This window comes from Buteo buteo, chromosome 21 (genome assembly GCF_964188355.1).
Source record: "Buteo buteo chromosome 21, bButBut1.hap1.1, whole genome shotgun sequence".
NCBI lineage: Eukaryota > Metazoa > Chordata > Aves > Accipitriformes > Accipitridae > Buteo > Buteo buteo.
Window position 1 is genome coordinate 21446847 of NC_134191.1, and position 15983 is coordinate 21462829.

At 34.7% G+C, this 15983-nt stretch overlaps 2 protein-coding genes and 1 long non-coding RNA gene across 7 annotated transcripts in view; 1 reads left to right on the plus strand and 2 right to left on the minus strand.

The window, feature by feature from the left end:
- The window catches only part of CENPP (centromere protein P), a 153832-nt gene that overhangs the window by 101329 nt on the left and 36520 nt on the right, over positions 1-15983 (minus strand). The window lies entirely within an intron of this gene.
- LOC142042639 (uncharacterized) overlaps positions 1-15983 on the minus strand; it is a 58251-nt gene that overhangs the window by 35669 nt on the left and 6599 nt on the right. The window lies entirely within an intron of this gene.
- On the plus strand, positions 1148-10446 carry OMD (osteomodulin). 3 transcript variants are annotated; one of them, XM_075052749.1, is made up of 3 exons: positions 1148-1659; positions 4720-5675; positions 6571-10446. In XM_075052749.1, the coding sequence occupies exons 2-3, from the start codon at positions 4742-4744 to the stop codon at positions 6885-6887; spliced, it is 1251 nt and encodes a 416-aa protein (XP_074908850.1). In that variant the 5' UTR covers positions 1148-1659; positions 4720-4741; the 3' UTR covers positions 6888-10446. The 3 variants fall into 3 exon arrangements, with proteins under 3 accessions (XP_074908850.1, XP_074908852.1, XP_074908851.1); XM_075052751.1 differs by having other exon boundaries at positions 1454-1672; XM_075052750.1 differs by lacking the exon at positions 1148-1659 and adding an exon at positions 4087-4122.

The following is a 15983-nucleotide window of genomic DNA, read 5'->3' on the forward strand; positions in this document are numbered from 1 at the left end:
AATAGATAAGTATCAGGTATGAAATTAAAATTCTAATTTGGTCTGATTTTTATGTTTAGAGAAAATAGTTTTAATTTTTGCATATGTTTTTAGTTAGAACTGTTAATATAACAGAGCTTCCAAAAATTTGCACCATGTTCTTTGTCTTGTGCTTAAAAATTCCAACTTTGTAGCAGCAAATAATGTTTTTACTAACTCGCATAACAAACTTGGTGTTTTTTTTAATTTATCATTATGAATGTATTCAAACTGTTTTAAAAATCAATTATTTTTGTTGTTTAGTATTATAAGTTCAGTGACACAATCCAGCTATCCAACTATTTACAGTACTGTTAAAGGATTATGTAGTTTTAATTTTACTCTTTCAACTTCTTTCTTGTATTCTCTACGTAAATACATGACTGCTTTATTTTAGTTCCAGTATTGCCAACTCCTACAATATTATTTTGGTTGTGACTTCTGGTGCTTTTCTTTATATCCCAAATGTTAGAATCATGCATGATTTATCTTCTTAAACAATGTTCTTGTCCTCAGTGTTACAGAGGAAACTTGAAAAGGTCAAGCAAATCATCAGCTTCAGGAAGCTCAAAGACAAAAAAAGAAGTAAAACTTACTACTGCATTATTTTCTCAAATATGATAGCTCTAAGGCACTTACGCTTTTTGAAGAATCAGATTTTTCCTTGTGAATAGATTTTGAAATAATGTAATTATTTTACCAAATCAAAAGCATAATTAAATGCTTTTGATAAATCATACAATTAATCCAGAACAGTGTCTCACTTCAACAAAAAAAGTCCTTTTTCTCCATTTTTTTGCATATATCACAGTTATTTAAGTACCATTTAGCATCAAAAGCAGATAACCATGCCTTTTTTTTCCTCCCTCTTAAAAGCTATGGAAAATATTTTTCTTCAGTAAAAAGGTTTATATGTCATGTCATACCTGTCTTTTTCATAGGAAGATTCATGCTCTTTCTATACAACTTAGCAAAAACATGTTGGAAACTTACTGTGAATCCTGAACTACAACTTTAAAACAACACTGAGAAGTACACTATACCAACAGCACTGTACAGCACAACTACTTTGCAGGAAGGAAACAGGAAATATGGACTGTGGAGAGAAAAAAAGTATAAAATGGAAGATGCTCATAAGAACTTTTCTATAGCACAATGCTTTCCCTCAATCTTGATAAGGTTAATTTTTTATTGTTTCTTAACTTCATTCTCCAGAGGACAAATCCCTTGCATAACTGAATCACTGTAGTTTAAACTGCACTATGAACTAATGACCTCTGTAGTATTTTTTTAAGTCTTACTCTCTCAATTTTTTTTTTAATGGGAACTTAAAACACTGAAAGAATCTTGCAAATAATTTTGAAGTGATTTTAACAAAAGGAGAAACCACTTCATAGACTTATGGCACAGCATCTACAGTAACTGATGATGTGGCACAAATTTTTTTTTTTTTTTACTGGCAAATCAGAAGATGGGCTAAGGCTATTATTTTGCTTTGCCTTCCCACAAGGCTCCTCACCACAAAATATGGCTTAGAGAGATCTTTTGTTCCTCCAGCTGTGTTAGACTATTTCTCAGATGATTTCACCAGCACAGTAACTTGCTGCCCTCTACAACTTGAGCTTCACAGACTTCCAAAGAGTAAGTTTTCTTGGTAAGCAGGATTAAAATGAAACGATTGTGTTATTTTTGCAGTTAAGAGTGATTCATGCATGTTATATAATTTTTAGCTTTCAGCTAGTACTCTGTTTACAAATACAGTCACTAAACTTTGAGTTTATTACAGATGCTAGAGAATCATGCTTTTTAACATCTTCTATTTTCTTTCAACTTCGTAAGTATGCAGTGTATCATATTGTGTGCATCTGACTTGCTTATCCCATTATCAAGTTTCACCTGACATGTTTCTTTGTTTTAAAGCTAGTTAAGTTCTTTTCATGAAGAAGTGTTAGTACCTCAGTGCTTTGAGACATGACTTGCAAGCCTGGCAAGACAGTCACTATTCTACAAAAATGCACTCCACTACAGCCAACGTGTAAAAAAAATCCCTCCAAATACCAGCTCCTCCCTCTCTCCATAAAACCAGCAAGAGACTGGTACCTGTTACTTATCATTCCATCTGAAGTGATGATAGTTCTCTTCACATTGTCTACATGGCAAGTGAATCAATTCCATGAAGGCTAAAGTAAGCTTTTTCCTCAAACTGAGGAGGACTTTCCCAAGTTGTTCCTCCTGGTTTCTAAGGACTATTGTGGTACTGAGAACCAAAATTATTAAATGTAAATTGTGACACCTAGCAGAAGTGCTGAGAGAAGAGAACAAGAAAGTGAAGCTAAAGTTCTAGACTGAAACTGAGGAGGAGTAACAGGAATCAAAAGGAAACCAGAACATGAAATAGGCATGGGGTACAGATTGTTCAAAGATCTGTTCATGAAAAACAGAATCAAGTCACAGGATTTAGAGACAGATTTTCTGAGGTAGACACCACCAGGTCTGATCAGAAGTTAGAAATATGGTAATAAGGTATTCTCCCAATACATACTGCCTGAAATCTGAAAACCAATTAATTCCTCCTGAAGTACAGTATTGCTTCTCAACCCAGCATCTGCAAAGTTTATCAGCATAGTGCATTTATGCAATGCTTGTAGTGCAAGGCTGTTCTCTGTGTAGATATATTTCTGCTATTTACTTAATTAGCTCAGACATGTGATGATGCTGTAGGGATATGGAGACCCTTGCTTTGCTGAGGACCTACCTACAGTGGGGTTCCAAACAACTGACTCCATTCAAACCTGTTTTTAAGATTTTAACCAGTATGAAACTTAATTAAAGGAGCAAATACAAATGATACAAAGTTAGAAATGCAAGTTAGACAATACCACAAATCATTTCACCCAGCCATTGTCACACATGGGCTGTGTGCAACACAGGAAGATCACGAGGATGTATTAAATTCCATAATTTTATTACTACTTTTTTCCTTAGGATTCTCTCATTCAATTTGTAGAATACATCATGCATTAGGCATCAATCACCACTATCAAGCATGAAATTGTAAGTCTCATCTCCTTTGTTACTGATTGTGCTTGGTAAAAAAATACTAAGAGCATCAAGAAAAGAGTCCCCTGATTAAGAAACATGAATGTCATTACAAAAAAATCTGAGAATATCTGCTTTATTCTGCCTCAGGGTTCCCATACTATACTGAGCAAAGACTCTTAAAATTTTCCATGATTTATATGCTTTGACCTGCAATGTCACGTTTTGACTCATCTGTTGTTTAAGCTGAACAGCTTGACATAATTCACAACTAATTCTGCCAAATAATAGGGTTCCTCTGACAGCATAAAGTGCTCTAAAACGTTAGTCTGGCTCTCGGCATCAGAAATTTGACATGCAAAATTATTTGTCTTTCACAACATCAATATTTCACCTCAGAAAGGTACTTTGAAGGTAAATTAGTTCATGTCTATAAAGAACATGTGATTACAGAAGCATAGGAAAACTATAAAGAAAACTTTTTATCAATGAAGATTTTTCATGATGTGCAGTACACTATGGTTGAATCGTATGTGATTTGATTAAATGATGGGAACAGAAAAATTAAATTTTCATCATTAACACATTGGACTGTCAGACATGTTTTGCAGAAAATACTAGAAAACCAACATAGAATGCCACAGAACATACAATCACCAATGCCATGTAAATTTCTATTTTACATAAAATACGATATTTCAAATTCATTTCACTGTTGTATTTATAGAAATAATCCTGCAATCACCTCACCTTAGTTGAGGATATATTTTTTTAACAAAAATAACTTTGTTTAAAAAAAGAATAGACACAAGCCATGGCTTTGATGCTTAGTAAGACTAGCAAACTTCTTCACGAGTGTAGTACAACATTAACTTGGGTTATTTAGAGATATGCTCGAATTCCACCCTTGAAGATTTTTCAAGGTTCACCCAGACGAAGTCTAGGCTGACATAATCTACTGTTGGAGGTGGAAACACTTGGGAGCACCAGACTGGACTACGTGATCACCAAAAGTCCCTTCCAGACAACACTTCTATGATATTGACCACGCACCACCTGTGCAGTGTAAGTTCATAGTAAGAATAACTAATACATTTCCAAAAGTGTTTTCATCTTGACAGAGTTTAATAAGGCTATCTATGTGTTTCCAAACGTCTAAGGAAGAAATGTTGCTCAAGAATTCCATATGCACCCATTTAAAACTGACTTGTAAGGCTGATGCTTAACCCATTAGACTGGAAAGAATGCAACACCTCAAATGTCCAGTACAAACCCCAGACTATACCACTTTTTTTATATAAAAGTCCTTTTGCAACTTCTCCATAGTAAATTAAAGTGAGAACAGAATGAAGGCTGGGATTTTCTTCTACTCCCAACTACTATGGTATCCTTCGGTAACCAGCACAGCACAGGTAGAAAGCTGTTCATTGTTTGAAGTCAGACAAGAAAACTTACGTTTACCTCAAGGATGGTGTATTTGTTCATGGCTGTTTTCTTGGAAGATACAGATTAAAACTTGCTTTTGCTAATAATGTCACTGACAGTGTTGCCAAAAAAATGCATTATTCTACTTACTTTATATTCCTGCTTCTTAAAACTGAAACGTATATGTGATTTGCTTTATGACTATCTAATAAACTTGTATTTCCTTCTCATCAACAGGATACAACATACAAATTTAAATATGGGGATTATGAGCCACCTATCAATCATTCACCTCCTCTGGGCTGCTATGGTCTTTTGCCAATATGACGACTATGATTTTGAGGATGAGTATGATGAGGAGCCAGATCATCAGCATCCATATTATTTTAATCCAAACACACAAGCTGAAGTTCCTCGCTTTCCTTTTCCAGTTGAGTGTGCCAGAGAATGCTTTTGTCCGCCAGCTTTTCTGCTATCAATGTACTGTGATCATCGTAAACTTAAGACAATACCAAATATCCCTCATCATGTCCAACAACTTTATCTGCAAAATAACGATATTGAAGCTGTGCCTGCAGGACCATTCACTAATGTTACCTTCTTAAGAGAAATTAACCTCAGCCACAACAAAATTAAATTTCATATGATTGACCATGGTGTTTTTGCCAAACTTTCAAACTTAGTGCAACTTCATTTACAACATAATGAATTAGAAGAATTTCCATTCCCACTCCCCAGCTCTCTAGAGAGACTCCTCCTTGGTTTCAATAAGATTTCTCGGTTATCTGGAAATGCGTTGGAAGGATTACCCAACATAACCATGCTTGACCTTTGCAATAACTTTCTTGACGACTCAGTACTCAAAGGAAAACCCTTTTCAAACATGAAAAATTTAATGCAGCTCAACTTATGCAACAACAAATTGCAGACTATGCCTCCTGATCTACCATCATCACTTATGTATCTCTCTCTTGAAAATAACTCAATTTCTCATATTCCAGAAAACTATTTCAAGAGACTTCCAAAAATCATTGCTCTAAGAATGTCCCACAATAACCTGCAGAACATTCCACGCAACACCTTTAATCTACCCAACCTTCTAGAACTTAATCTTGGACATAACAAATTGAAACAAGTATTCTATATTCCAAGAAGTTTGCAGCATTTGTATATTGAAGACAATGACATTGAAAGTATGTTGATGGTTGCAATTCTTTAAAAGCAAAAAACTCAGTGGATTTTGGCATTGGTTGTGGGAGGGGGGTGAGTTCGGTGTATTTTCCTTACAATCCAGAAAGAACTTTTAGCCTACATCAAAAGAAACTATCAGAAACATCTCTTCTATTGTGTCCTTGAAACCAAGGACCTGCCACCTTACAGCTGCTCAGTTAGGTCATGTATAAACCAAACACAGAATCCAGCCATCATCCAAATTTGCACATTGTTCAAGAGATACTCTGATGTCCTTCTTTGCAGAGTGATGAGCTTGAGCTATTAGCAGTTAATGTGGCACTGACTCAGAGTTCATACACGCTGTACTTCTCCAGAGCATATGCAGCCATGTAGCTTTTGATCAGCTTACAGTGCAGGAAGAATATCATCCTATCTTCTTCAAGATGCTGTGTATACACATCCTCCATCAGTTAAGACCAAACCAGTGAAATTAGAAAGGATTTAATTTTTGCACCTTACCCCTAATTTGCAATTTTTTGTAAAAGTTAATACCAGTTTTTCATATAATGAGCTAAAACCTTTTGAAAATTGCTTCTGATTTTGATAAAATTGATAAAAACATACAGAGAAAAGGCATTATGAAAATATTCCTTTCACCTAAAATAGTAATGACAAATTGTAGTGGTAGTCATATTTATTTTTTTCTTTACCCCACAACCTCATACTTTGCAAACCCCAGAATTGTTGCACTGTCATTTACAAGACCAATTTAAAACACAGGGAAGGGTTATATTAATATGTGCACTGCAAAAATATTTTCCATTTTAAATTTCAAAACATAAACTTCACTTTTGCAATAGGTCTTAAATACAACTGTTTTCTGTATTTTAATTAATATTTTTCTCTCTCTTACAGTCATAAATGTTACTTTGATGTGTCCATCTATTGATCCAATGAACACCAACCAATTAACCTATATACGGGTGGACCAAAATAAGCTTACAATTCCAATAAGCACATATGCATTCTTTTGTTTCCCTCACATTCGAACCATTTATTATGGTGAACAAAATGTTAATGTCAACAAGTCAACTCAGCTAAGAATACCAGTATTTCGACGATTTTTATCACCAGAAGAATACGACGAAGCAGAAGACGATCATGAAACACATGATCATGAAACTGAAGAAGATCGTGAAGCAGACCACTACTTTCATCCTTACTTTCAGTGAAGTAATCATTGTTACATGGGAACTTTTCCTTAGTTGCAGGGTATTCATATCCATTTTAGAACAGCTGGATAGTTTGGGATATTTAATATATATATCTATAAAGTGGAGATAGGATTTTAGTGTAGGAAAATGTCCCATTATTGATGTAGTAAAAACCATAATACTAGGAGCAAAGAGCACTCACCTCAGCACTAGAAAGCAGTCTGATATATAACCTGGATTGATGATAGACTTATCCTTGGGTGGACAGCCTAAGCTGAAGAAAATTGACCTGAAAAAGCTTCTATGTTCTAAAGTGATCCAACTTGCAAAATTACTATAATACAAATCAATGTCATGCTCAATAGGAACAAGTGGATAAGACCAAAAAAAAAATCCAGCCAGCTATACTTCCTACTGACAGCAGTAGAAAATAGACACACTGGAGAAAAGAACAGGAGGGTAAAATCACAAAATTACTTCCACAAAGTTCCTTCACATTCTCCAGGAATACAGAAGTTTCTTCTTCCAATTTCTAATTGGACACAAAACCCACAAACTTTCAGTTTCAAATCTTCCTCATATTATGTTTGCAGTGTCCTGCCAAGATGTATTATAATATTTACTTCTCAGCTTGCACCTCAACTATCACAACTCTCTCAAAGAAGACTTTAGCTCATGAGCAATATAGGCAATAAATGACCTTTTACCAAAGGTCTCATGATCTAGGGAAAAGGATGTGCATTAATATAACAGAAGTATAGTACTAACATTTTACCTATGCTTTAACCCGTGTTATTTTAGAAGGCACCTAAAAATGTAATGTAATCTTTTTATTAGACTTGTTCATCAAGTAGAACAGGTGGAAATAGTAGCATCCCAGGTTTTTTAAATTATTAATTTAGACTATCCCTCTGCATAACTAATACCAATTAGCTATATTCTGCTTCAAAGTAGAAAACAAATGCTTTAAGCAATATACTATTTGAGCTATGCAAAGTTTTTTATTATGTCTTCTATGCCTAAAAACAGATCCAAATAACTACAGGGTAAGATAATGTTATAGGGCACTTTACTGCTTTTGTTTTATTTAAATTCTTTATTTTTCAGCATTTTTTTCCCAATAAAATCTTTGTTAGCAGTGACGAAGAATCATCATTTTCAATAAGAAAAACAAATGAATGCAAGAAATAGAGCCATACATCGTGCTACCATTTTTACATTATACTTTAAGTGTAGGAAAACTAAAAAGGCTATATAAAATTATGTGAGCAACTTTGTATTAGAATTTCTAAAAAGTTTCAGACAGGTTTAGTTTTCTGTCTTATAATTTCACTTATTTTTTTGAAGCCCATCTTAGTATATTTTGGTTTCTGATGCAACAACTAAAATATTAACAAAATGAAAATACTTAATGATGCTTTTTGTTAATTGAAAGAAATTCCTCATAAACCCATAAATATAACCTTTAAGAACATATATAGTCTTTAAAAACAACTGGTTATAAAAATTTGTGGAAACAAAATTTATGATATCATTACTAAGCTGTGGGTCTTAAGTCAACTAACTCAAAAAATCTATTTTTTCTCTCCTTCCTCTTTTTCCTATCTACTTTCTGAACAGATATAATATTCATGGTAAAGTATTTTATGGTCTCCCCACAAATGTATACCTCTACAGAAATTATCTTCCTCTTTTTAAAAAAAAAAAGTTTATTGACATTTACGAACCTCAAGTACCTCTGGCTTCATGAAGGAGGAATATATGTATCTATTCATTACTTTATTTAAATACTCTTTATCAAATTATATACACATAAATTTAAATATCTATAACTTTATGGGTTTATGAATAAAAACATACAGCATATTAACATTAGGGAACCTTTATAACTTTTAATCTACTTCAGATTTTAAGTGTAAGTGAATAGTGCACAAAATGCAAAACTAAATACGGACTTTTTTAAAAGGCTTTCTCAGCTTAAAGAGGAACACTATTCAAATACAGTATGAGTATTGTATCTTTTATCACAAACTTTCTGTTTTTTAAAAACATATATGAAGCAAAGCTTAGCTTTAAAGACTGACTTTGTAGCAACTAGTTATATACATTTCTTAGAGTTTATCAGTTTGCCTTTAATTATTGAAAACTTTAGAGCTGTCATTACATTAAACTCATTCAGATGGAACATGAGGATTGTATTACAACTAGAAGCATCATAACTCACTTTTCATTCAATTAACATTATTGTATCTCATTTGTGGCAAATACAATGCTATTCTTTTAAAAAGATTTTACGGTGGTCAGGGAACTAAAGACTTGCTAGCCTTATGTCTGTATTAGAGAAATGAGAAGTTATAATAAAGCACACAATTAATGGATACCTAGATAAATACAATTTGCTCTGGTAAGACTGGGCATGGCTTCTGTAAAAGCCATGATGTTTTTAACTTGCAAATCTCTTGGAGTTCTCTGAAGGAATTATGAAGGATGTGGAAAAGGGAGATCCTGGTCCACACAGCCTACAAAAATTTCTGAAAGGTTTTTAAGGAAATTAAGCTGCCACATAGGTGACAGCATGGACAAAATCAAATAAAATGTAAGAAACAGCATAAGAATAAATGGTCAGTTCTTGCTGTGGAGGGAGCCCACCGGTGGGAGTTTTGCAAAGGGCCTGTGCTTGAATTTATTGAATATACTTGCAAAAGATAGACAAATTGGGCTGAGAAGTGAGATGACAACAAAGATTGCTAAGCGCCAATGAAGAATGACTGCAAAAGGACCTCAGTATGCTAACATAGGCAATGAAATTCAACATTGTTAAGTGAAAAGGGATATCCATGGAAAAGATGATACTACCTTCACATAAAAACTAATGAAGCATGACCTCACCACCACCACTTGGGAGCAAGACTCAGAAGTAGTAACAGGCAGTTCAGTGAAAACACTGGCTTAGCACCTAATAGCAGTAAAAAGGAAACTCAAATGTAGAGAGTAACTAGAGAAATAGAAAACAAGAGACATCATGATGCTGCTATAAATTTGTGGCTCACCCAGATACTAAACACACTATTGCTTTCCGAGCCTTTCAGGTAGTTATAATCTCTACATATGGCATAATTAGAAAAGGATCAGAGAAAGGTAATCAGGTCACCAAAGGTAAGGAATGGCTTCTATATAAGCAATGCTGAGTAGGCTCGAACTCCCCAGTTCAGAAAAGAGATCGCTAAGGGGAGATGAGATATAGGAGATACTCACAAAATTAAAGTGTTGCATAGACAGCATGGGTCCAGGGATCAACTGCTCCAGTACAAGAGCAAGGAGCCATCAAATGAAACTAGTATGTACCAGGTACAAACTAGACAAACAAGCAAAAGTTTGTAAGCAATGAGTAGTCAGCTCAATAAACCGCACATCTGAGAATACAGCGGATGCAGCAGCAATTTTATACGTGGTTTCAAAGGAAGACTGGATAAGGAATTGTATTTCTTGGAAGAGATCCATTATAGGTTGTTAAACAGACAAAGGACAGCAGGTAGAAAAATGCTGAGCTGAAAATAGCTGGAGAATGGAAGAATATTTGGAGACAGGATGAGACAAGAATCATACATGCTTGTCCTATTCTCAGTCTTCCAAAAGTACATGCTTATGGCCATTGTTGGAGATGGGATATTGTACACTAACCTTTATTTTGAATTCCACTCTCAGTTCTATGTTCTCACTGTCCTTGACTGTGGTAACATGCTGGTAGTGCTCTCCACTACTAGTAAACATTTGTTGCCTTGATATAGTTGAATTTTAAACTTTTTTTAAAGCACTACCAACCATGGTTATATGCCAAGGTATATTCTAGCTCATTAAATTTGGGAACAGCACGTCTACAATGTTGCAGTGTTCTGTAGCAGACACCCCTACTGATTCAAGTACACAAAGCAGCCTAGCCATGTAAGTGTGGAGCTCTGTATAAACCAAATTATATTACTATATAACCACATAGATTTTTAGTATCAAAGCATATTTGCTTCATGTTTGCTCTGGTACTTATTTTCAGAATATTCTATAGTCTTTTTAAGCAGGAAATAGATTCACAAACTAAAAATTAAACATGCATTAAAATGTTACCTATTTTATCAGTAACAGTAAAATTTAACAAGTATTAAACAGCTTCATTACTTTATTTACAGCAGTCAGTAAATACAGAAACAAAGCTTGATCTGGTTTAGAACACTGTGTCTGCATTAGCAATGAAGGTGAAGCACTAGGGTGGATCAGTGGAGCAAAATACTTGTGATGAGGCCATGAGACCCACTCGCTGTATTTTGAGGGAGAGGAGCTTTACTTCAGACTGGCCCTAGCCACTAATTAAAATCCATTAGCAGCTGCAGCACAGCAGGTACATCCCTGAATACTTACATCTTCTGGTTTGTCACATCCAAAAAGAATAGTTCACATACTTCAAAGAGCACTGTGATGTGAATCAAGGTGCAGTAAATTGGGGTTATCAGGAGATTCGTTTCAAAAATGCGTTCCTAATCCTAATTAAAACACTAACAGAAACATAACCAGAAACACAGCAACTGAGAAAAATGAAATCTCAGTTCTACTTTCAGCTTTGGACAAACTATTCTGAAAACACATCTTTTCCAAGTCTTATCTGTGTAAAGAAGGATGGAACCTTCTTAACTCTAAGCCAAGCTAAATATTATCAGCATTATTCAGAGTGCATAATAATTAGCAAGGTTGTATTAGCGCACTATAGAACATTTTGATACCCATGTAAACCTATAGGGAAAAGCCTCACAGATCTGTGGAAAATATTCAGTTATGACTAAACATTAATGCACAAAATTAAATTTCTCAAAACTACAACAAAAGTGACGAACTTTTTTTTCCACAAAATCTGTAACGTAAGAGGTTATTGTAAAAATCAAAATAAAGAAAGAGAAATAACAGTAGTTTAATCCAACTGTCTATGTTTCTGTCTTTAACCTCAAAACAGTGGGAATGTATTTTGCCTTTTTTCCATTTTTTGTTGTTGATGGTATTTAATACTTTTAAGGCTTACTTTGAGATTTTTACTTCAGTATTCTGATAGTAAAAGTTACATGGATTAGGAAAGAAACTCCTATATAGAAAACAGATGGTTTACATTTCAAGTTTTCTGACTTCTTTGAACATATTCACATTCCACTGGTACAATATGAATCAATTTCCTTCTTTGTTTCCCAACTTGATCATTGCAAGCAATAAACATAGGAATTTCCTACCTGAAAAACGTGGAAAGAAAACATACTATTTTGACAGAAAAACTATACACTGAAAGAGATTTCGCAATCATTGTCCAAAACTACTGCAAGAGTATGAACTTTTCAGGTGTAAACCAAATTGTGTATACACTATTGGAAGTTATGGAACTCCATAAATACACACATTTATCACATAATGTTATAAACTATTTTGCCCCAAATTTACATTTCTAACAACCTACTTTAAAAATAAAATAAATAATACCTTAATCTTGTAATTCATTGCATAAATTCATCATCTACAGAGAAAAAGATAAATCAACCTTCCCCTATTATAAAGTACAACACAAGGAAAAAATAGATAAATATGAAGATTAGCCATAAACACAGAGAGTAAAGTGGATGATATGAATAACATAAGGAAGAGATGACAGGAACATAGAAGTAAAATACATATAAGGCCAATAACTCTTGGAGCCCTGATGCTAGTGTCCCTGTAGACATAGTAATGACTCTCAACAAATGACAATATTGTAATAAAGAAGTAATGTCAGTTCAAGAAGGAATTCTAAGAAATTTTAATAAATTGAAGTAGGTTGATTTTTGATTCAGGATATAACTGATGATATATAGGCAAAGTTCAAGAGAACCTATGTTCAACAGAGAAGTCTGGGTAAATAGCAGACAGTACTATTCCTCTAGTTACCATTTGTATTTTTTAACTGCAGTTTGATTTCTGTTTACTATTCTGCATGATTTTTAAAATGTGCTTCATCCATTTATAACAGTAACTGATACAAGGAGTCTCTTTCTTTTCCAAAAATGCAAGGAATAAAGGTAATGTCTTCAGCTTTAAAAAATTCTGATTATAAATCAGAAACATATGGAAGGATGTTCATACAATCACAAGGTCATTTTGCAGCTGTCTCTATTTTGCAGCTGGTGGACTTAACAGTGACCTAAACTTAATCTAATTCACTGAGCCTTGGAAATAATTGCAACTTTTCATAAAAATACTCCAGGTGTTTACATGTAACTATTTAATCTCTGTTACTTTTTTGGTCATTTTGAATCTTTAGGAATGTTCTAAGTTTTCTCTGTAAGACATGATGACCATTTATTTTACATTTAATACCACCTCTGAACCCTCCTCCATCCCTCCAGGATGCTGAATTGGAATATACTTTGCTTAATATTACACAACAACTCTTCTACAGTATCACCTTCAGTCCTATTTCTGTGCATTGCTCAAGAACAAACCAGGAGACTGCTTCCTCCCCTTTGGGTACTCTGGCTTTTTGCTCCCAGAATGAATGCAGCCCCAGCATTAGCACAGACATTAAACTGCCTTAAAAATATTTTTACACCCCTGTATCAGGATCTCAACAAAAAGCAGAAGGAGATGCAGGAGTCAGAGGTTCCATATCACACATAGATGCAGCAGTCAAAACATGCAGCTGTACCGTCAAAGAGACAAAAATAATTTTAGAAGGTAAAATTAATCAGGCCACACAATCAGTCAAGAAGAAAAGGCCTGTATTTTAGAAGAATAAAATAATGTAGAGAACAATCCAGAATACTCAAGTTATAGGTTAAAAAAAGACGAAACTAGAAGGCAAACACTGAGTTCAGTTTTAACATCACTTCATGCCTTTGCTCTCTTTAACAGTAAATCCATGTTTCACTGCTTGCCGTTTATTTTGAACATGTTATCAAGCTGGTTCAATAGCTACCTTTTACTTTGTAAAACCTTTTCTATTATAATTATTCCAATCCAAAGCAGCTGGTCAACATTTTAAAGTGTTTAATCACACTTCATACAAAAGATACGCTAAGGAATATTGAACATGTTACCTTCCACATGGAGCAAAAAAATCACATACAAGAGAAAACTCAGCATTGTGTCTGGGTCTATAAATGCCCAGAAGTCATTAAAAGCTTTCCTCATTTGTCCCCATCTCATTCTGTCAGAGACATATTTCTAGCCAAGAGAAGACACTAATGAACATTCTGTATAAGTGATTCCCAATGTTCATCAGGCATAAGTAAGCTAAGCAACAATCCATACTTCTTTCTTCCAAGAACACTTAAAAACAATAATACCCAGAAACTACAGAACTTGCCAATATTGTCCTTTAGAGACTATGATACAAGATGAAAGCCAAGGTCTTTAAGCAGCTGTAAAAATACACTTTCTTTGCCTAAATATAGAACAAACCTGAGTATTTACAATTTTTTTAAAATCTCAGCTTTTGTTTATTTCATAAGGAATATATTGACAGCAACCTTACAGCACTCTCCCTAGTGCTGCCTCATAGCCCTCTTAACCCATGCACCCCAGAAATAAGGCCTCCCCCTCCTTCCCCCCATTTTTCTTCCTCTTCCTAGTGTTCTGACTCCCATTACACAATCACAAGTCTTTATAATGGTAGTGCCAGTCCCTGCATCCTCTTAATTCCTACACGCACCATGGGGAAGTAATTTCCAACCAACCTTACAGAGAGGAAAGGCTACCCCCGTCTGGTAATCTGGGTCTTTTTAGGTCCATCAGTTCTTCAGTGCCTTGCAGGGGTTTACCAGGAACAAGACATAAGTGTCTCACATGGAGAATTATCAGCAACCAGCCCTCAGTACCATTGTAAAACACATTACCGCATTTCAAAGCAATGCTACAAGTAGTACAGAAGAGTGCTCTCCTATCATTTTTGTACTAAGCTACTGAGGATTAAGTAAAAAGTGCTAAATACTAACATGGTAAAAAGGTAATTAACATGCTGGCACACCTGTGAGAACTGTTTTTTGCTGAAACCCACAGAAAATAAAGAGAATTGCCCTCCAATTTAAATTGGTGTCATTTTCTCTGGCAACAAAAAATGGATAAGAACTGCTCGTGGCAGCTTTTGCAGTCTGCACCTGCGTGATTAGTTTTTAAGGAAAACTTTGGTTTCTTTTTTGAGCTGTCTTTTGAAGTGTTAGTAGAAAGGTGAGAACAGAAATGAACTAGTCATACTGAAGCTCTGAGCAGGGCAGAATGTATGAGGCCACTTCAAGTACAAGATAAATAGACTGAGCTGGACATCAGCCAGTTCAAATAATTCACAAAACCCGATTGTCTGCCTGCAAAACAAGACCTTTCCTCAGTTCCTCTAGGATATTTTCCGCTTGATTTTTTGCTTTACCTGCTCTTGACATATAAACAGTTCTAAACGTTAGATTCCTTCATAGATGCTGAAGAAGATTTAATCAGCAACACATACAATTTGGATAGTTACCTTCATTTTTGTCTTGCTCTCCCATACCTTTCCTACATCTGCCATCCATACCCATTCAACTTCTCTCTTTTCCTCTTCTAAAAGCCTTTTATTCTTCATTGTCTAACCTGATGGAAGGCAACACTGGGGAACAATTTTACATTTACTCTGTATGCAACCCTTTTCCCTTAAAGCTAAGTTTTTCCGAAAGCAGAATCCAGAGAGCAAGTGTCCCTTGTTAGACCAACTTGGATTCCCTCTGCCAGAAGTAAATAAGTGTTATACTTCATTTACACCTTCAGCTACATTTCATATCCTTACAAAATTGTAGGGAAATTACTACAATTCAAATTTAAGCCAGGATGCAGTTTCAGGACAATTAGTAAAATAACCATTTTAAATGCCTAACATTTCAGATAAAAGTATTTTGTGGGGAAATCAGTCAGTGAAAATGAGATATCATGGGTAAAAAAAAAAAAAAGGCACATCTGACAAATCAGAAAGCATGCCATGAACACATTATCAAGGCTTTCTTCAAAACCTGGAGCTCAATTAGTTAGCAACAGACCTTGTTTAGGTATTCAGAAAAGAAACAACTAAGTACATTGATCCTTGTAACC